The sequence below is a fragment of the Trichosurus vulpecula genome, chromosome 2, assembly GCF_011100635.1.
Source record: "Trichosurus vulpecula isolate mTriVul1 chromosome 2, mTriVul1.pri, whole genome shotgun sequence".
Lineage (NCBI taxonomy): Eukaryota > Metazoa > Chordata > Mammalia > Diprotodontia > Phalangeridae > Trichosurus > Trichosurus vulpecula.
In genome coordinates this window covers 418,619,575-418,641,178 of record NC_050574.1, presented here as the reverse complement: position 1 = coordinate 418,641,178, position 21,604 = coordinate 418,619,575, and the positions used below count along the sequence as shown (strand labels likewise).

Here is a 21,604-nt window from a genome sequence, read left to right as displayed (position 1 = left end):
AAACTAGGCAGCTAGGTGACACAGTGGATAGAGTGCTAGACTTGGAATTAGGAAGACGCAAGTTTAAAACCAGCCTCAGATGCTTACTAGTGGTGTGGCCGTGATCAAGTCACTTAATTTTGTTTGCCTCAGTTTCCTCAGATGTAAAACATGGATGATAATAGCACATACCTCTCAGGGTTGTTGTAAGGATCAAATGAGGTATTTTTGTAAAGTTCATAGCACAGTCCCTGCAATATTGTAGGTACTATGTAAATGCTTGTGCAGCTTGGTAGCTCGGTAGATAGTTCCTGGAGTCAGGAAGGCTCATCTTCCTGAATTCAGATCTGGCCTCAGACACTGACTAGCTCTGTGATCCTGGGCAAGTCACTTAATTCTGTCTGCCTTGGTTTCCTCATCTGTAAAAATAAGTTGGAGAAGGAAATGGCAAACCACTACAGTACCTTTGCCAAGAAAACCCCAAATATGGACATGAGTCAGACAAGACTAATAACAACAAAATATAAATGCTTAATCCCTCCCCTTAAACTATCAAATTTCTTTCCATGTTATATAAAACAATACAATCAGAATTTACGGCTGGGAGAGACCTTTGTATTCATCTGTTCTACCTTATTCCTCTTATAGGTAAGGAAAATGTAGATCAGAGAAGTTAAATGCCTTGCTTAGGGCCACACAGGTAGTAATTATCCGACCTGGGAAGTGAAACCAGGTATCCTAAATGCATATGTTACGATCTTTCTACTGTTCTGCCTCCATGCCTTTGCTATTTCGGATTTTTTTCTGTGAAAATTTTCTTTAAGTTGAGGAGGCTAAAAATACCTAGCCTGCTGTTTGAGGTGGTTTTTCCCTCATTTATTGTATTCTAAAAATTTCTTTTTTTAAATATGGCCTGCTTTCAGTGGAAGTAGTATATAGGCTTTTCAATCCTAGCTCTACAACTGGAAAGTCTCCAGAGTCCAACCTCCTTATTTTACTGATTAGGGAACTGAGGCCCAGGGGAAATCGTAGCTTTTCTAAAATTACACCTGTAATAAGTACCAGAGACAGGATTATATAAAAGACTATAGTAGAGTGAAAACCACTTTGTAGTAGGGATAAATAACAAAAACAAGTTTCTTCAAAGGTTAGAAAAGGTCGCTTTGTTGTGCTTTTATTGAAAGATGGTCATAGTGATTGCAGTCCCCAGTTGTTGAATGGATTTAGTCTATACTTATCTTACAGATGGAAAAGCTGTTGCATAATATTTTCAATTTTGTTTCAGACGTGGAAGTGATTATTGTTTTCTGGTTCTGTTAGGGTTTGTGAAGAGTATAGGAAAATTGATACTGAGGCTAGAATGAGGGGTTATTGTCAAAGCAATAAAGATGCTTTAGATGATAGAACAACAACATTCTGCTTTCTGTTATGATTAGTTATCTGGGTACAGATGAAGCAAAGCCCTAACATTTAAATTATTGACCCATGAGCTTAGGTGAATCGTAAATATCTGCTACAGAACGTAAAATTTTTCATTTCTGTTTTTTGAAAGTAGTGTTCTTTGTTCATTTCATGTTAGTAATGCCTGCTTGTGTGCTCAGCTCCGTACAAGACTGGTAAACCCTTCAATAGCTTTCAGTCCTATTAGAGACATGAGACAAGTACACAAATAGAGAAGTCCCATAATAATTGGGTACAGACAGTAAGTAGAATTGTAGTTATTGGAAGGAATCAATCCCGCACGGTCAGGAAAGAATGCTAGATCTGGAGTCAAGCGAACTAGGCTTGGGGCGGAGTGGGGGGCAGGGGGGACCTGCAGCCTCAAGGCCGAATGTGGCCCTTTATGTCCTTGAGTGCAGCCCTTTGACTGAATCCAGACTTCATAAAGCAACTTTGTTTGGATTCAGTCAAAGGGCCACACTTGAGGCCACCAGTTCCCCAGCCCTAGTAAGTACTGCTTCTAATTCTTATTAGCTATGTAATTATCAGTAAGTCATTTAAATTCTTTGAACTTTAGTTTCCTCATCTACAAAATGGAAATAATTATATCTCAGAATTGTTAGGAAGATAAAATAGTATACTACATCATTCAATCTGCAAGCATTTGTTAAGCAGCTACGTATCAGACACTGCTAGGCCTGGGGCATACAAAGAAAATGAAACAGTATCTATCCTCAAAAAAAAATTATGTTATGTTGGAGAAGCACAACATGTACATTAGTGTATACAGAATAAATACAAAGTAATGGGGCAGGGGATTGAGAAAGACATAAGCAGCTGAAGGAATTGGAAAAGTCTCTTTGAGCCGGACTTTGAAGGAAACTAGGGATTCTCAGAGGGAGAGGTGAAGAGGGAGTGCATTCCAAGCATGAAAGCCAATCTGTGCAAAAGAATGGAAATTAGAGATGGAATGTCATGTTTGGGAACAAGAAGAAGGCCTATTTGGCTAGACTGTAGAGTACATACAGGGAAGAAATATATATTAAGTCTAGAAAGGCAAGTTTGAGCCAGGTTTGAAATTACTAAATGCCAAACTTTGGAATTTGTTTTTGATCCTAAAGGAGTTAGGAAGCCACTGGAATTTATTAAGCAGGAGAATCAGACTAGACTTTAGGAAAATCACTTTGGTAGTTGTGTGGAGGATGGAAGCAGGGGCAGGAAGAGACTTTTGAAGCAAGTAGAGCAATTAGGACGCTGTTGAAATAATTTAGGTGGTATCTGCCAGAAATGTGGAGATAGAAATTATGTGGAGGAGACAGTGAGACGGGAATGGCTGTCAGGTTGTAAACATTTTGTTTTATTAATTTCATTTGAATTCTCCTTCCCTCTAAACCCCATTTTCTTCTGTTCATTGAATGAATTGTAGTTATGACTTTTAAGTAATGATATTGATTGATTACAAGAACTGGGCAGAAAAATAACTAATTATTTTATAGTCACATATTATTGATGTATAGAAGACTATACAACATACTTAGTTCTCTTTTTGCATTTGATATATTCCTTCTCATTTTTTTAATCATTCCAGGAGCTGCTAGACATAGACCAACACCTCACATTCGATACATAACAAGATAAGCTCAAAATGGATACATGATTTAGACATAAAGAGTGACACTACAGTGGAGCATGGAAGAAATTACCTGTTATGCCTATAGATAGAGGAAAAGTTCATGACTAAATAAGATAGAGAGGTTCATAGGAGGTAAAGTGGATAATTTCTATTACCTAAAATTGAAAAAAGTTTTTGCACGAACAGAACAAATGCATTTAAAATTAGAAGAAAAGCAAGAGACTTGGAAAAAAGAATCTTGGCAGCAAGTGACTCTGATAAAGGTCTCCTTTCTAAAATATATAGGGAACCGAGTAAAATTTAGAGGACTAAGAGCTATTCCCCTGTTGATAAATGATCAAAGGGTTTGAATAGGCAGTTTTCATAGGAAGAAATCCAAGCTATCAATAGCTATATAAAAATGCTATAAATTACTAATAACTCTTTATTCGTTTCAGTTGTGACCAATTCTTCATGACCCCATTTGGGGTTTTCTTGGCAAAGATACTGGAATGGTTTGCTGTTTGCTTCCCCAGCTCATTTTACAAATGAGGAAACTGAGACAAATAGGGTTAAGAGAATTTGGGACTGAAAATAAATTGAAATTTTTAAAAAAAGATATTAGGGCAGAGCTAAGATGGCAGAGAAAAGGCAGCAACTCACCTGAGCTTTCCCCAAAAGCCCTCCAAATACCTTTAAATAATGTCATAAACAACTCCTGGAGCAATAAGAATCCCCAAAAGGACAGGGTGAAATAATTTTCCAGCCAGATATAACTTAGAAGGTCAGCAGGAAAGGTCTGTTGCTCTGGGGTGAGAGGGGAACATAGCACAGACCCAACCCAACCAAACCAGGAGCAGGCCTTGGGAGCCACTGAATCAGCAGCAGCAGCCACTGCTTTTGGAGCTCTCAGCCCACAGACAGTAAGAGGGTGGAACAACTGGTCAGAAGGAAATTATGGGGGTCTCTTTGCTAGTACTGGGGTTGGACTCTGTTGCTTTGCCCAGGTCACAGTCCTGGGTGGCAGTCCCAGGGCAAAGAGGAGCACTAGCACACCAGAGTTTGCAGCCACAGTGGAGCAGAAACCCTTAGTAAAAGTGAATATAATACTTCAAGGGAAAAAAATGGATATTCCAGAGCAGAAAAGAGTGCTTGGGATCACTCACAGGCCAGGAGAATAGTAAACTCACCCCTCCTTAGATCACACTACCTTGGAAGAACTGAAACCTTACAGATCCCTAGAAGTATCTCAAAAAACAGCTGCACAAAATCTCTGAAGCCTGGGACAATGCACCCTCCACCCAGGAAGCAGAGCCCTACTTTAGCAAAGAGTTAAAAGTCAAGTAATAGGCTGGGAAAATGAACAGATAGAAAAAAAAATTCTGACCATAGAAAGTTACTATGGTAACAAGGAAGATCAAAACACATTCAGAAGAAGATAACAAAGTCAACCCTTCTATATCCAAAGGCTCTAAGAAAGATATGAATTAGTCTCAGGCCATGGAAGAGCTCAAAAAGGATTTTGAAATTCAAGTAAGAGAGGTAGAGGAAAAATTTGGAGGAGAAATGAGAGTGCAAGAACATCATGAAAAACAAGTCAACAGCTTGCTAAAGGAGACACAAAAAAATACTGAAGAAAATAACACCTTAAAAAACAGAGTAGGCCAAATGGTAAAAGAGGCACAAAAATTTACTGAAGGAAAAAACTCATTAAAAAGTAGAATTGGCCAAATGGAAAAGGAGGTCTAAAAGCTCACTGAAGAAAATAATTACTTAAGAATTAGAATTGAGTAAATGGAAGCTAATGACTATGAGAAATCAAGAAACAATAAAACAAAACCAAAAGAATGAAAAAAATATATAAGATAATGTGAAATACAATTGAGCTGGAAAATAGATCCAGGACAGATAATATTAAAAATTATTAGAATACCTAAGAGCCATGATCAGAAAAAAAAAAGAGCCTAGACATTATCTTTCAAAGGGTTATCAAGGAATACTGCCCTGATATTCTGGAACCAGCAGGTAAAATAGAAATTGAAAGAATCCACCAATCACTTCTTGAAAGAGATCCCAAAATGAAAACTCCCAGGAATATTATAGCCAAATTCCAGACCTCCCAAATCAAGGAGAAAACATTGTAAGCAGCCAGAAAGAAGCAATTCAAGTATCATGGAGCCACAGACAGGATAATACAAGATTTGGCAGCTTCTACATTAAAGAATTGGAGGGCTTGGAATATGATATTCTGACAGGCAAATGCACTGGGATTGCAACCAAGAATCACTTACCCAATAAAACAATACAATCCTTTGGGCAAGTCAATGAAATAGAGGACTTCCAAGTATTCTTGATGAAAAGACCAGAGCCAAATAGAAAATTTGACTTTCAAATACAAGACTCAAGAGAAGCATAGAAAGGTAATCAGGAAAGGGAAATCATAAAAGACTTAATAAGGTTAAACTGTTTACACATTCCTACATGGGAAGATGGTACTTGTAACTCATAAGAACTTTCTCATTATTAGGGCAGTTGGAAGGAGTATACACATACACACACACATGGCACAGGTGTGAGTTGAATATGAAGGAATGATAATCTAAAAAATAAAATTAAGAGGTGAGAGAAATGTCCCGGGAGAAAGGGAAAGGGAGGGGTAGACTGGGATAAATTATCTTACATAAAAAAGGCAAGAAAAAGCTTTTACAATGCAGGGGAAGAGGTGGGGATGTTAGAGGGAGTGAATGAAACTCTCGTCAGAATTGACTCATAGAGGGAGTAATATACATGCTCATTTGGGTTTAGAAATCTATCTTACCCTACAGGAAAGTAGGAGGGAAAGAAGATGGGGGGGTGGGGATAGAAGGGCAGGCAGATTGGGGGAAGGGGTAGTCAGAAGCAAAATACTTATGAGGAAAGACAGGATAAAAGAGAATATGAGGTAGGGAACAAAGGGGGGGAAGTAGGATGGAGGGAAATACAATTAGTAACTGAAATACATTTTGAAGCAAGTTTCTCTGATAAAGGCCTCATTTCTCAAACGTAGAGAATTGAGTCAAATTTATAAAAGAGTGATTGATAAATGATCAAAAGATATGAACAGTTTTCAGATGAAGTAATCAAAACTATAAGCATATGAAAAAATTCTGTAACTATTGATTGGAGAAATGAAAATTGAAACAATCATATCTATTAGATTGGCTAATAGGACAGAAAAGGAAAATGACAAATGGTAGAGGGGATGTGAGAAAAATGAAACATTAATGCACTGTTCGTGAAGTTGTGAACTGATTCAGCCATTTTGCAGAATAATTTGGAACTATATCCAACGACTATAAAACCATGCATACCCTTTGACCTAGTAATACCACTAATAGATCTTTATCCCAAAAGAGATGTTTTTAAAAAGGAAAAGGACCTGTAAGTACAAAAAAAATTATAGTAGCTCTTGTGGTAGCAAGGAATTGGAAAGTGAGGGGATGCCCATCAATTGGGAAATGGCTGAACAGATTGTGTTGTTGCAACAGTCAGCCTAGCAGCTGTTGTGGGGGTGAAAGACCGCCACAAGCCCAACGACAAGAACACTGCCAGCACAGGTTCTTTGATCTGATTTACTAAGGAAAGTAGCATTAAGGAGTTAACAGTCTTAATTTAATCCAGTATATACATATATCATTCACTTAGTTCAGGGGAAAAAGCCAGCACCCTGAACTTCAAAGCAAATACAAACAAATTACAAAGATACGTTATGAGCAGACCAGATACAGTGCATAGTTACCAAGAAAGGCATCAACATCTGGGTTCACAAGCTGGAGGGCTCTTAACTACAGCTGCCCAGCATCTCCACATCAACACACGTCCAAGAGTGGGAGCCCCCAGCAAATAGCTCTGTTCTCTATTTTTATACACTCTTTAGTCATCATCTGAGCCACTAGAACTTAGGCTCCTACTATTTGCTCTGGTCTTAGCAACTCCCTTTAGGACCCTGAGGGCTTCACACCCACATAGGCTTAGCACCTAGTAGATAGGGGTTTGGACATGGGGTTTAGCACCTAGTAAGACTCAATCAAAGACACCCAACTTAACTGATACTACATGTGTTATGTGATTATGATAGAATACGATAGTACTATAAGAAATGATGATCAGGATCTCTCAGAAAAATCTGGACAGACTTACATGAGTTGACACAAAGTGAAATGTACTGTGTAGGGGAGCAGAGACAAGATGGCAGCTTGAAAACAGGGACTCACTTAAGCTCTCCTGCAAATCCCTCCAAACACCTCTAAAAAATGACTAAACAAATTCTAGAGCTCCAGAACCCACAAAATAACAGAAGGAAACAAGTCTCCAGCCCAAGACAGCCTGGGTGGTCACTGAGAAGGGTCTATCGCACCATGCTGGGAATGGAGTGCAGTCCAGCATGGGCCATGCCTGAAGAGACCAGGCCAGAGTAGACCAGGTAGAGCAGACCTCAGGCCCCTGAATCACTGAGCTGTGGCAATTACCAGGCTTCTCAACCCACAAACACCAAAGGCAACGGAGCAGGTCAGTGGGAAAACTGCTGGATCTAGGTGAGGGACGTGCATTGGAAAAATGATCAAACAGCGTAAAAGGATTCGGACTATAGAATCTTTCTCTGGTGACAAAGAAGATCAAAACATACAGCCAGAAGAAGTCAACAAAGTCAAAGAGCCTACATCAAAAGCCTCCAAGAAAAATATGAATTGGGCTCAAACCATGGAAGAGCTCAAAAAGAATTTGGAAAATCAAGTAAGAGAAGTAGAGGAGAAATTGGGAGGAGAAATGAGAGTGATGCAAGAAAAATCATGAAAAATGAGACAACGACTTGCTAAAGGAGGCCTTAAAAAAAAAAACTGAAGAAAATAACACCACAAAAAAATAGGCTAACCCAAATGGCAAAAGAGCTCCAAAAAGCCAATGAGGAGAAGAATTCCTTGAAAGGCAGAATTAGCCAAATGGAAAAGGAGGTCCAAAAGACCACTGAAGAAAATACTGCCTTAAAAATTAGAATGGAGCAAGTGGAAGCTAGTGACTTTATGAGAAATGAAGAAATTTTAAAACAGAACCAAAAGAATGAAAAAATGGAAGACAATGTGAAATATCTCACTGGAAAAAACCACCGATGTGGAGAATAAATCCAGGAGAGATAATTTTAAAATTATTGGACTATCTGAAAGCCATGGTCAAAAAAAGAGCCTCCACATCATCTTTCAAGAGATTATCAAGGAAAGCTGCCCTGATATTCTAGAGCCAGAGGGTAAAATAGAAATTGAAAGAATGCACCGATCCCCTCTTGAAAAAGATCCGAAAAAGAAAACTCCTAGGAATATTGTAGCCAAATTCGAGAGTTCCCAGATCAGGGAGAAAATACTGCAAGCAACCAGAAAGAAACAATTTGAGAATTGCGGAAACACAATCAGGATAACAGAAGATCTAGCAGCTTCTACATTAAGGGATTGAAGGGCTTGGAATACGATATTCCGGAGGTCAATGGAGCTAGGATTAAAACCAAGAATCACCTACCCAGCAAAACTGAGTATCATGCTCCAAGGCAAAATATGAATTTTCAATAAAATAGAGGACTTTCAAGCTTTCTCAGTGAAAAGACCAGAACTGAATAGAAAATTTGACTTTCAAACACAAGAATCAGGTACAAATACAAGAAAAGGTAAACAAGAAAGAGAAATCATAAGGGACTTACTAAAGTTGAACTGTTTTGTTTCCATTCCTACATGGAAAAATGATATTTGTAACTCATGAGACCTCTCAGTGTTAGGGTAGTTGAAGGGAATATACACATATATAGACAGAGGGCACAGGGTGAGTTGAATATGAAGAGATGATATCTAAAAAATAAAATTAAGGGGTGAGAGAGGAATATATTGGGAGAAAGAAAGGAAGAGATAGAATGGGGTAAATTATCTCACAAAAGTGGCAAGAAAAAGCAGTTCTGTTGGGAGGGAAGAGAGGGCAGGTGAGGAGGAATGAGTGAATCTTGCTCTCATCAGATTTGACTTAAGGAGGGAATAACATACATACTCAATTGGGTATCTTACCCTACAGGAAAGTAGGGGGGAAGGGATGATAGAAGGGAGGGCAGATTGGGGGGAGGAGGTAATCAAAAGCAAACACTTTTGAAAAGGGACAGGATCAAGGGAGAAAACTGAATAAAGGGGGACAGGATAGGATGGAGGGAAATATAGTTCCATCTTTCGCCACGTGACGATTATGGAAGTGTTTTGCATAATGATACATGTGTGGCCTATGTTGAATTGCTTGCCTTCTAAAGGAGGGTAGGTGAGGGAAGAAGGGAGAGAATTTGCAACTCAAAGTTCTAAAAACAAATGTTTAAAAAAAGTTGTTTTTACGTGCAACTGGGAAATAAGATATACAGGCCATGGGGTTTAGAAATGTATCTTGCCATATAAGAAAGTAAGGGAAAGGGGATGAGGGGGGAAGGGGAGTGGAGTGATAGAAGGGAAGGCAAACTGGGGAAAGGGGCAATCAGAATTTGTGCCATCTTAGGGTGGGGGAAGGGTAGAAATAGGGAGAAAGTTTGTAACTCAAAGTCTTGTGGAAATCAATGTTGAAAACTAAAAATATTAAATTATAAATAAATAAATAGGAAGAAAAAAGAAATGTACTGGGTACAAAGTAACAGCAATATTATAAAATGAACAGCCTTGAATAACTTATCAATTCTCCACGGTACAGTGATCCTAGATAGCTCTGAAGGACTTATGATGAAAAATGCCATCCATCCCCAGAGAAAGAACTGATAGTGTCTGAATACAGATTGAAGCATACTATTTTTTACTTTATTTATTTTTCTTGAGAGTTTGTTTTGTTTTTTTGGTCTGTATTTTCTTTCTCAACATGGCTAACATGGAAGTGTTTTGAATGACTAAAAAGCAAATATAAAAATAAATAAATGCATATTTCCCTCCTTCAAAAAATACTAAGAACCAATTTTAATATTTGGCAGAAAATATTTTTGCTGACATTTTCATCCAATAAATATTTATTGAATACCTTCTTTAAAAATCACTCCAGAGTTGATCATTTATATGGCACACCTTCCTTTGTAAGCATTTTAGCGGTGCTAATGAGTGAACAGACTGACTAATTTTATCCACAAGTCTGTCCTCATTATTGGGAAGATAATTCAAAACCTATATCTTCCCTAACTGATAATGAATCAGTGGTGTCATCATTATATGTACCGTTCAGCATATTATCTTACTCCTTAAATATCTTTCTTCCTCTTGCTGCTGAATTTTTTGATGATGATGATGATCTTTTACTACATGTTAGCATTTTTCAATAGGTTTAAATAGGAAAAAAAAAAAGGAAAAAATATTCTTCCCACATAACTCAAAAGTTCAATGAAATACAAAATGTTGAACTAATTGCAAAAATTAAGTTTAGGAGTTTATGCTTTAGTTACACATTTCCATTTCTCCATTAGGAAGAAATGAAAATTGACTACCAATTTTTGAAAGGTTTTTTTTTCCTTCGATTGCATAGTGTCTCTTGCATAGGCATTTAATAAATATTTTTATATTGATTGTGAACTTATCTATATATTACCAATACTTGTCTGTTTATTACCAACTATAGCAGAGATAGTTGTGTGATAACAGCTCTCCTACTAATCTATAGGCAACTTGGTGGTATAGTGCATAACATACTAGACTTAAATCATGCCATAGACACTCACCAGCTGTGTGAACCTGGGCAAGTGAGGCTTAAATTTCAAGCTGGAAGAAACTTGAAAGGAAATCTGACCCAAGACTAGAGGCCTAGACTGAGGCCTAGCGTTAAGTGACTTAACTCAACATGTAATGTAGAGATTAAGTGTCAGAGCTGAGATTTGAACCCAGGTGATCTTGATGCCAAACCCAGCATCCTTTCCACTTACGCTATGTACGACAAACCTTTTCACCTTTCTCAGTCACTAGCACCTACCCCGCAGAGTGGTGAGGACTAAAAAAGCCCTATGTGAACATTAACTGTTATTATCTTTCCTGAGCATTCTAACAGGATTGACTAAGTGGCCTTCCTCAGGAATTAAACAGCCAAAATGATTGGATTTTTTGTCATACAGTATAACTACACAACAGTTTGTTTACATGGCGTATTTAGTGAACTCCAAGCTGAATGTGAGTCAGCAGTGTAATATGGCAGCCAACAAAGGAATGTGGAAATAATATGGAAACCATATCTTAGACTGAATTAAGAGAGGCAGTCCGGTCAGTCAGAAATCATTTGTTGACATTTACCCTGTGCTAGACACGGTTCTAAAGACTGGAGATTTACAGAAAGGGAAACATCTCCCTTGCCTTCCTTAATAGCTCAAAGGGGTAGTTTTTCAAATGAGAGTGACAACAAGAACATAACTGGTTCATTCAAAAGATGAACAGGTAATCTGGGAGAGGAAGGCACTAACAGCTGGGGAAACCAGGAAAGGATTCCTCTCTAGGGGATTTGAGCTAGGTCTTGAAGGAATGCGCTAAAAGATGAGAGAAGAAGCATTCTGTGCTTGAGAGAGAGGCCACAGTACTTAGGAGTAAAAAATAGATAGTAAAGTATAGGAATAAGAAGAGTTCAGTGCCCGGGAACAGAGAGGCAATAGTTCCCTTTCTCTCTATCCTGGTCTGTCCATTCAGTACTAGGGGCTGCGTTTTAAGAATGAGATTGATGAGTGGAGGAGCCACTAGAAGAGGATAGCTCGTATGGTAAAAGACCACTAGTTCATGACATATGACAGTCTTTTGGACTGAGAATATTTATCCTGTAGAAGAGAAGGGGAAAGAGCAGAGTGACAATGAGTGGAATCTGAAGAGAGACACATTTAGGTTTGATGCAAATAAAAACATTCTAACGATTAGAGCCCAAGTGGAATAAATAAAGTGGACTGTCTTGGGAAATAAGGGGCTCTTCCTCACTGGAGGTCTTCAAGCACAGGCTGGAAGGCCACTTTCTGAGTATGATTCCTTTTGTTGAACTAGGTGTTCTCTGAGCCCTCTTGCACCACCTAGACTCCATGATTCTGATCAGTTGAATATATAGATATGATCTCAAAAAGGAAAGGGGTTTTTGTTTTTGTTTTCCCTCATCCAAATGTGAATTGGCTAACTGGTGTTCGACATTGATATTTTTTCCTTGGTTCAAAGAGAACCAAGAAACTAACTTTCAAAATTTTATGAATGGTACTTCAGTAAGTCTTCTGAAAACAGAGCTTTTAAAACAAAATTATTGTGAACCCAGAAGTTATGGGAAATTTGGATTTCCTTGGTGGTGTTAGTAGCAGTGCGTGTCAGACAGAGCTACTAGTGGATAGGGTTGCATTTCTCTGGATTTGTGCAACCAGGCATCTAGGAATTGAGGCATCATTGGAACAAGATGCAGCCCCGGCATCATTAACTCTCTGAAGAGGCAGTAGTCATAGCCGTAACCTACCTAAATTGAGAGACCGGAGGGAGTACGTTAGCATACTGTGCAATACATGTATTGCTGCCCTGTTATTGCCACTATCGTTGAAAAAAAAATTCTCAGAGTGTAATTGGTATGCATTCTCTTGATTGAGTAAAATGATATTGTATGCCTCTATTTCTTAAAATTAGGAGGAATCTAGATATGCAGAGATCTGGATTAGGGAAGGGAATAAGCATTTCTATAGAGCTTACTATGTGACATACATTGTGCTAAGCTGTTACAAATATTATCACATTTGATCCTCACAACAACCCCCGGGAGATAAGTGCTGCTATTATTTTCCATTTTAGAGTTGAGGAAACTGAGGCATACAGTTCAAGTGACTTTCCCAGGGTTACACAGCTAAATAAATGTCTTAAGGCCAAATTTGAACTTGGATCCTTCTGACTCTTGTACATCATAAATTCCATAATTCTATAGATATGATATAAAAAAGGAAAATTTTGTTGGTTTTTTTTTTCCCTTATCCAAGTATGATTTGCCTAACTGGTACTCATCTTTAACATTTTCCAGGCCACCTAGCCTAAAATCCTCATTGCTGCCTGCATTTGCTAGTTTCACCTGGGCCTCTACCTTTTACAAGAATCATTTCTGAGCAATAAGTATTTGATTGTAGGCCCCAAAATGATTTATATTAACCACATAGCCAAATATGTGGTAAGCCAATAAAGAAGGTCTACTCTGATACATTAGCTACTGAAGTTTGTTTATTTTTTTTATTTCAGTCAGTTTATAAAATAGCCAGTTGGTGCTATGCAAAAGTCAGTCAAAGGGTATATTTTCATGTGTATAATGTTCAGATTTCTTGTGAGAAAAGAAAAATTAAAAGCAGCTGGCAAGTCCACATTAGCATGTGAGAGGAAGAAGATGCCTTTTATATTTATACTAAGTTATCGGCCAGCGCATATCCTATGTTTACATGAATGTAAATATACAGTAGATATTTGTGTGTGAGTATATATACATATAATGTTACTGTTTTGCGAAAAGGAGAGCATTACTTACTCATAGAGTTTCTGGTTAGCTAGACTTGAAATTGGCAAATTTTATGAAGGAGAGATCTAGACTTTTGTCTTCCTCTTCTCTTTATTGTGTGTATATTTTTATACATTTAAAAATATAGCACTTAAAGTGATAACAGATTAACTAAAAAATAAGCTTTAAAAAAGAAACCTTCATGGGAAAATTTGTCTTTTAGAACTTGGAGACTCTTTTATTTGCTTGTAGACCACAGCAGTGTTTAGTGAATGACCTCAACCCTGTTTTTTTTTCTTCCTTCCCTTGGTGGTGTGGGGGAGACAATGAATTCAGTCTCTGTACTAGCTTGGTTTCAGCTGTGTGGTGACTATTATGCCATTGTGCTGACTTGTGGTGGCTTCATGATTTGCATTTCTGTTGACTGCAGCCCTTCCTGACATTACCAATCTCTTTTCATTTAGCTCCACTGTCCCATAAGGTGAAAAGTTGCTGTTCAATTGACTAAGCTATTAAAAAGCAGCTGACGGACCTGGGAAAAAAGTATTTCAAAGAAATATCATACAATTAAATGATCTAGAATTTCAGATTTACATCTCCTATCTTATAAACTTCCTTTTGTTAGGGGGTATAGTGTCTGGAATTGTGACTTTAATAACTAAAATTATTTTTAATAATTTCAGGAATCCCAGTAGTTCCTTTCTTTTGGGATTCTTATGCTAGAAAAGAACTCTACATTTTCCTGAGGGCCTAAGTAAAAAGAATGTTAAGTGAGTCAGAGGGAACACATGTATTTAACCAACTTAAAGTTGATAGAATCATCTATTAGAGTAGGCTCTTTCCCCAACTTTTGAAAATTGACTCTGATGAGGCCAGAGAAGTACAAAACTCAGTTGTTGCCTTTCATAAATCATGAAATATCTTTTTGATTGCTGTATATAAGTTGAGTTTTTAAACTGTAAAAAACAACTTGTGAAAAAAGTGAAGTGGACATATTGCTGAGAATATATTTTATTCTCTAAATTCTACCCCTTAATATCTTCTCACTCTTACCTTTCCCTAAGATTTCCTGTGGGTGGAAAATCTCAGAATTTCCTAGGAGACATCAAGTAAATGAAATAAAAGCCATAGTATTTTTTGATTCACCTCAATAATATGCCTCATCTATCTTGTGACCATCATATGGTGGTTAAATGGGAAGGGATGCTGGACTGGGGTCAGAAGACGTAGTCTGTTACCAACTGGCAATGTGACCTTGGCTACGTGATATATAGATAATACACACACACACGCAGAGAATAAGGCACTTCTGTATTAATGCAAAATACACTGGCTTTGTCATGCCAAAATGCTTTGAAAGGTGTTTGAGCTCAGAGAACAAACTGTGAATTTTCTTAGTGATGTTATAAGGAGGAAACAAAATCCTTTTATAAAAAATGTTCTCCTGAAACTTGTATGTTTGTATATTCTTGAGAAAATGTAGTATTCTATATAAATCAGCACAAGGTTCTCAAATTCAGACTTTGCCCAAATAGTAACTGCATCTATTTTTAAAAGCTAAAGATAATAAATTTATAAAACAATTTTATAGATTTCCCCAATTTAAAAAAAAAAATATTTGCCCAGCAAATAGTAAATGGCCTGCTTTTAAAAAAAATCACTTGCCTGGTTTGCAGAAGCAATTGTTACTTTATTTGAAAGACCTGAGATATTTCTAGGTATGAGTAGGTAAGGAACACATTTGCATGAAATGAAAGCCCTAGTCTTTTCTGATTTACCGCAATAATATGCCTCATCTATCTTGATGATCCTTTTTTGCTGTAGCTGTTGTAAAGGCGAAAAAGTCTTCATTAGTGGTTGAAGAAAGAATTACAAGTAGCATAGCAATATCATGAAACCTTTCAAAAACTTTGTACCCCAAAACAAGCTCACTCTGAATCACAATATTATTGTGGTTGTTTTTTATTCTAACAGTAATAATAGTAAGTATTTATATAGCACTTTGAGCTTTTCAATGCCTTTTACAAATATTTTATTTTATCCTCACAGTAATCCTGGGAAGTAGGTGCTTATCATTTTAGAGATGAAGAAACTGAAGTAGATGGAGGTTAGGTGTCTTTCCCAGGGTGACACAAATAGTAAGTGTCTGAGTCTTACTGACTCCAGGCTCAGTACTCAGCACTCTAGGCATGATAAGTGATATTATTAATAAAGATATCTGCATATTTTATTTTTATTATTCATTTAATAGTTATAAATTTTAATTTTATCAATAAAAGAAACTAAGAAAATTATTTGCTTAGATTATTTTATGAAAGTTGGGGGGGTGAGAATTATTTTGTGCAAAAGTGGAAGTGTTATTAAAAGTTTAGAAACTACTGACTTAATCTCTATTCTGTCAACCTATTTGAAAAAAAAAAGTGCAGGTTCTTTAAGCCGATAGAGAGACACTAGGAAGTGAGAGTAGTGAAGATGAAGGACTCTTTTTCAGAGATTCTTAATCTTTTGTGTGTCATGGACCCTGTTGGCAGCCTGCTGAAATCTGTGGAGATAGTCTGCCTCAGAATATTTTTGAATACATAAGATTACAAAAGAAATCAAAATTTTTAAATACAGTTATCTGAAGATTTTTAAAAACCATTTCAAGGACCCCTATGTAGGGCAATCAAAAGATTCTCAGTGGCAGAAGAAAGACTGTGGTGGGGTTAAACTTACAGTGGCTTCTCAGATTCCTGATGTTAAAGTTGAGCTCTAGATCCAAATTCAACATAGGTTGAGGTTGGTTTAGAAAGATGTGTTGTATTCCAGCTTGTGATGACATCCAAGATAAGTAAGATAATTAGTGTTTAGAATTTTTTTACATCTCATTTTAATTGTGTATTACTTGGTAGATATAGTGACCAAGCATATATTTATGGTTGGTTAATTTTAATAAGACTTCAGTGCTTATAGAAAAACTAATTGAATACAAAAACATGTTGTAACCTTCAATTCACTTAACTATGGCAATGGGAAAGAACCTTGGCTATTTGAACACTGGCTGGCCATAATCAAGGCGCTGCTATCCATGTGATATCATTTAACTTGAATTATAAACATTGGAACTAGGAGAAAATAACCTCTTGCATGCTTCTTCTGCAACTCCAAACTTAACAAATAATTGTAAATGTCTCATGCCTGTAGTAATCTCAACATTTATAGTGTTGATATTTTGTATTCCAGTTTCTGGTGGCTGTTTGAATTGGCACGCATCAGTGATGGTAAGGATTTTTTTTTTAACTTAGTAGAAAGGAAAATAAGTGTTAGTATTTTAAGTGTTATATGTTTATTTTTCCACTGGAAAAGAATTAAGAACTAGAACAAAGAAATAGCATTAAAATAATAATAATGTCACATAATAAAATTTTGTTCTTCTTGATAGTCAAGGAAGCAGTTGCTGCCCAAGTGTTTGGAAGGTGAAAGAGGCTGAGATTGGAAGTTACTGATACTGAGAAACTACTGTCTCTCAGCAATTTCCTTGTTTCTACTGACTGAGTGCCCCAAATTTGGAATCAGTCCCCTCCTACTCTCTAGGTGCGAATGACCCAGACGGTTTGGGTCTTTGTACTTTTCCCCATATCTCTCCTAAAAATTATTAAGCTACTTTCCTGTTTTCTGGTATTATGTAATCTTGAACTGGATGGTTTGTGTATGTGTGCTTCCTCCATCCCCTTCAGTCATTAAGCATTTGATGAACATTGACCATGTCTTATACGTTCGTACTTACACCCAATATGTAGCACAACAATAGGTACTTAATACTTGTCATTTGGACACAATATTTGTCACTGGGTTGCTTAAAAGGTATTTCTATATTCTGTACCCATGTGTTTTAGGATTCGTCCCAGGGAGACTCTGAGCCGTGGTATTCTCAGCGAGCATATGCAAGATACTGGCAACATTATAACCAAGCCATGCAGTGGATGCATAGGCACCAGAATGCCTACAGAAAGGCGATGTTGTCATTCTACAATTCCCCATGGTATTTCCCTGCTCTCCCTCCAAGCAGTCGTTATGCAGACTGGGGTGGAGATGACCAGTCAGTCAGGGAGGATTATTTGTCTTCCCATGGTTGGCATAGCAGATCCCAGTATCCTCGATGGTCACAGCAGCCCCCTGGTAATAGCCACAGTTACCAAATGACCATAAAAGAAGACCAGGTTTCCTCCACGGAAGAAGAGTCAGATTCAGATGAGGAAATAGAATGTGATCTCAGTAACATGGAGATCACAGAAGAGCTCCGCCAGTATTTTGCTGAAACAGAGAGACACAGAGAAGAGCTAAGTAAGTCTTGGTTGCTTTCTTTCATTCTTTTCTTCTATGCAGTTTTCTTTCTCATTAATGATATCACTGTGTTGTCCTTCCTCCTCTTCCCCACCCCCATTTTAACATAGACTTCCTTGAGTTTCATGACTGGAGGTGGCCTACAAAATAAAATGTGTGGCTGATTTGCTTGAGGCAGTGCGGTACCATAGAAAGATTGCTGGATCTAAAGTTTGAGGACCTGGGTTCCAAACCTGGTTCTGCCACCAATTACATATGTATCCTAGGGCAGGTCACTTCATCTTCACTTGTAAAATGAGAGAGTTGGGCTAGATGACCTTCAGAGCCCCTTCTAGCTCCAAATCTATGGCTTTCTAAATGATCATATGAATTCTTAAGTCAGAAAGCCCTTCAGAGTAAATGTAGAATGGGTGCAGAGTGGAAATATTGGGGATATTATTTAGCAGAGTCACTAAAAGGCATAACAGAACTCAGACGTAGGCCTGGCCCACAGGCAAGCATTGAAACATTTACTGGCCCAGATGCAACCATTCTCAACTCTTTTTTGATCCACCACCCAGACATCCCAAAAGACCTGGAAAAATTCCGATGGCACACTTAAATCCTCGAGAAGCCATTTTTATTTCTAAATAATAGCGTACATTGAAACACCTGCTGTCTTTGAATGATCCAATAAATCATAGCCCATTTTATAATGGCAGTTGGTCTCCATTAAAAAATTTGTATTTTACAAGTCACATTTTCTTATTTAAAATTTTTATTGATATCTTTTATTTTTATATTATGTCTGTTTCCCAATAAATCCTTTCCCTTTCCATTCTATTGAACCAGCTTTTAGAACAAAGAAGGGAAAAAACAATTCAGCCAAACTAATCAACATATCAGCAATGTCCAACATGATGTGCAGTATTTCCTACCCGTGGTCATCCATCCCTGCAAAGAAGGGAGGGGGGTATATTCTAATACCACATCTTTGTGTCTAATCTGAATCATAATTTCACAGAATTCAGGTTTTGTTTCTTTTATTGTTGTTGTCATTTTTTCCATTTCCATTAACTTATATCTGCTTTGTATATGTTGTATGTATCTGTTATAATGTATTATAATACGTACATACATTATAATGCATGTCATTTCCCACATTAGAATATAAGCTTCTTATAAGGTCTATTTCACCTGTGCCTTTGCATCCTCAGTGCTTAGCACATAGTAAGTGCCTAATAAATGTTTATTTGAAATATTCTTGTAATCTTACGTATTGTTTTGCCTCATTCTGTTTACTTTACTTTGCATCAGTTCATATAAATGTTTCCATGTCTCTCTTTACATGATATTCAGTATTTGTAGAAATGTAGTAATATGTCACTGCCTTCAGATACCACAGTTTGTTTATCCATTCCCCAGAGTATCTTCTTTGTTTCTAGTTCTTTACTATGTTAAGAAGCACCGCCATAAACATTTTGGTGGGTACAAGACCTTCCTAGCATTGACTTCATCATAAAAAACATCAATTTAAATTTTGTTAAAACTGGGATTTATCTTTATTGTTTAATGTAAGCTCCTTAGGGTAGGGGCTATTTTTCTGTTCATATCTAGCATTTAACATAGTGTCTTGTACCTACTAGATCCTTTAAAATGTTTGTTCATTTGAAATTAATTGTATTTGGCATTTGAAGTCTTTTTACTGTACACAGAATCATGGACACATCAAATGACATTCAGCTTGAGCCAAGCCTTTGCAATATTTTACTCGATGAGATCAAGACTGTGAAAATACTTGTGATTTTCTAAAGACATCCACATAGATATGGGAAAATGGAAATTTTCCCTTGAAAAAGAATTAAGTGATAAAAATATCAAGAAGCAATTCCCTCCCCCTATTAATCAGTGTTCTTGTTTGAGAGATAGCATCTCCAGTTCCTGCTTGTTGGTAATATTTGTATTACATGTCAACTTTTAATCTGTAAAAGTAACATTAAGGTCTTCCTTCTAATCTTAAGGAAGAGACTTGTTTGTCTTACAAATTTTCTGTTTTTTTATTTGTTTGTTTTTAATTATCCATTACTCAAATGACTTTTCTCATTTATTTGAAAGCAGTATTTCAGTATTATATGTAATCTACATTAAAACTGCATCCTTAAGTAATATTAAACAATTTTGGAGAGGTAGGGCAGGGATATGAACACTAGGTTCTAGAGAGGAACTTTCCAGAGAAAATTCCAAACTACATCTTACCGTGGAAATAGTACTAAAATACTAAATCATTTATGGAATTTTGATTTTTTTAAAACACATTCATTAGTTCACTGTAAGAAGGAGTTTTTGGTTACTTTTTAGTTAATAAACCAGCTATACAGACCTTTGAGAATTAGGAAGATGGGAATTCTAACTGGAGGAATGTGTAGCAATGAGTCGTTCCAAGTTTTAAAGCAGCTAAGGGCATCTATTTCCCCTGACAAGTACTTTAGGAAAAACTAGTGTGTTCTTATATGTGGAAGTTAGAAGTAATATCAAGAAAAAACATTTTCATTGTTTTGTGTAAATAGTTTCAAATTAAATACCTAAGCAATGTTAAGAGTTTTGATTTTAGTTTACATGTTTTATTCAAAGCTCTAAAGTACTTTGTTGAGTTGTAAATATTTTATTTTACAAAAATGAAGAAGTTATGAAGAGAAAGGAAGAAACAATTGTTTTTACAAAGCATATGGTCCTTTTAATTTAGCTTTTCTAATTTATGCTTCATCACTGTATTTATTCAGTAATCATTATCAAATTCAATATATTGTTTGCCTGTGATACTAGAATTGGCTTTCATGAAGAACTGCCAGCCTGGGTTACTTCGAGACCTTGACTTAGAAAGTTTTATGTCGATAGTTATGAAAATGCAATATTCTTCAACCCGCTTTTAGATGCTTTCAGCAAAACAAAAACAAAAAAGGCATCATGTGAGAATCCATCTAGATGTTATTGCAATAAAGATTATCTCCAGCAGGAACATTATGTACAGCATCCCCTTCTGTACAGAACAGGAATTGAGAACTTTTTCTTTGAAAACCAAAGAGAATGTTCCCCAAATACCTCTACTTTTTTGCACTAGTGAAATAAAAAGTACTTCGGAAACAAATTTTGGCAATATTCATACGCATTTTTTTTAAGAAAATGGAACATTTCAGAGAAGGAGAGTGTCATCAAATTAGAGATTTGCTTCTATGTAATATGATAAAAAGTTATTGTGTTTTAACAACCTGAGACCAAAATTTGTGTGTTCACCTATGTTGTTTAGTTGCCTGAAAACAAAGGCTGACTTTGAGGATGGCTGATATTCCTTTGTTTCCATGCTCCCTTGGCATCAGATTGTGGGAGTCCCTCCTAGCTTACCGAATAATAGTTTCTTGTTTCTGTAGTCTTAAAAACATTAAAATATCACTTTGTCACAGTTCTCCAATTTTATTTCATTTTTGGCGCTCAGATCTTAATTCTAATGTTTATTAATGTTCATATTAAGTAGACTTTTCATTGAGATTTAGTTATGTACCCCATCTTGAAATGTTCTGGGTCAGATGAACTTAAGTAGTATGAAAGTTCAGTTAAGATAAGGATTTTCTATGAGTCTTTATGGTTTAGGACTCAGAGGTGGGGAACTTGCAGCCTCAAGACCATACGTGGTCCTCTGGGTCCTCAAGGAGGCCTCTTTGACTGAATCCAAACTTCACAGAACAAATTCCTAATGAAAGGATTTGTTCTGTAAAACTT

The 21,604-nt window shown here is 36.8% G+C and overlaps 1 protein-coding gene across 1 annotated transcript in view; it reads left to right on the top strand.

The window, feature by feature from the left end:
* Window positions 1-21,604, top strand: part of GEMIN8 (gem nuclear organelle associated protein 8) — a 37,095-nt gene that overhangs the window by 1,227 nt on the left and 14,264 nt on the right. Inside the window, exons 2-3 of the mRNA XM_036742753.1 lie at window positions 16,751-16,788; window positions 17,404-17,851. Coding sequence (XP_036598648.1) covers window positions 16,786-16,788; window positions 17,404-17,851 — 451 coding nt within the window. The 5' untranslated portion in view covers window positions 16,751-16,785. The remainder of the gene's footprint in view (window positions 1-16,750; window positions 16,789-17,403; window positions 17,852-21,604) is intronic.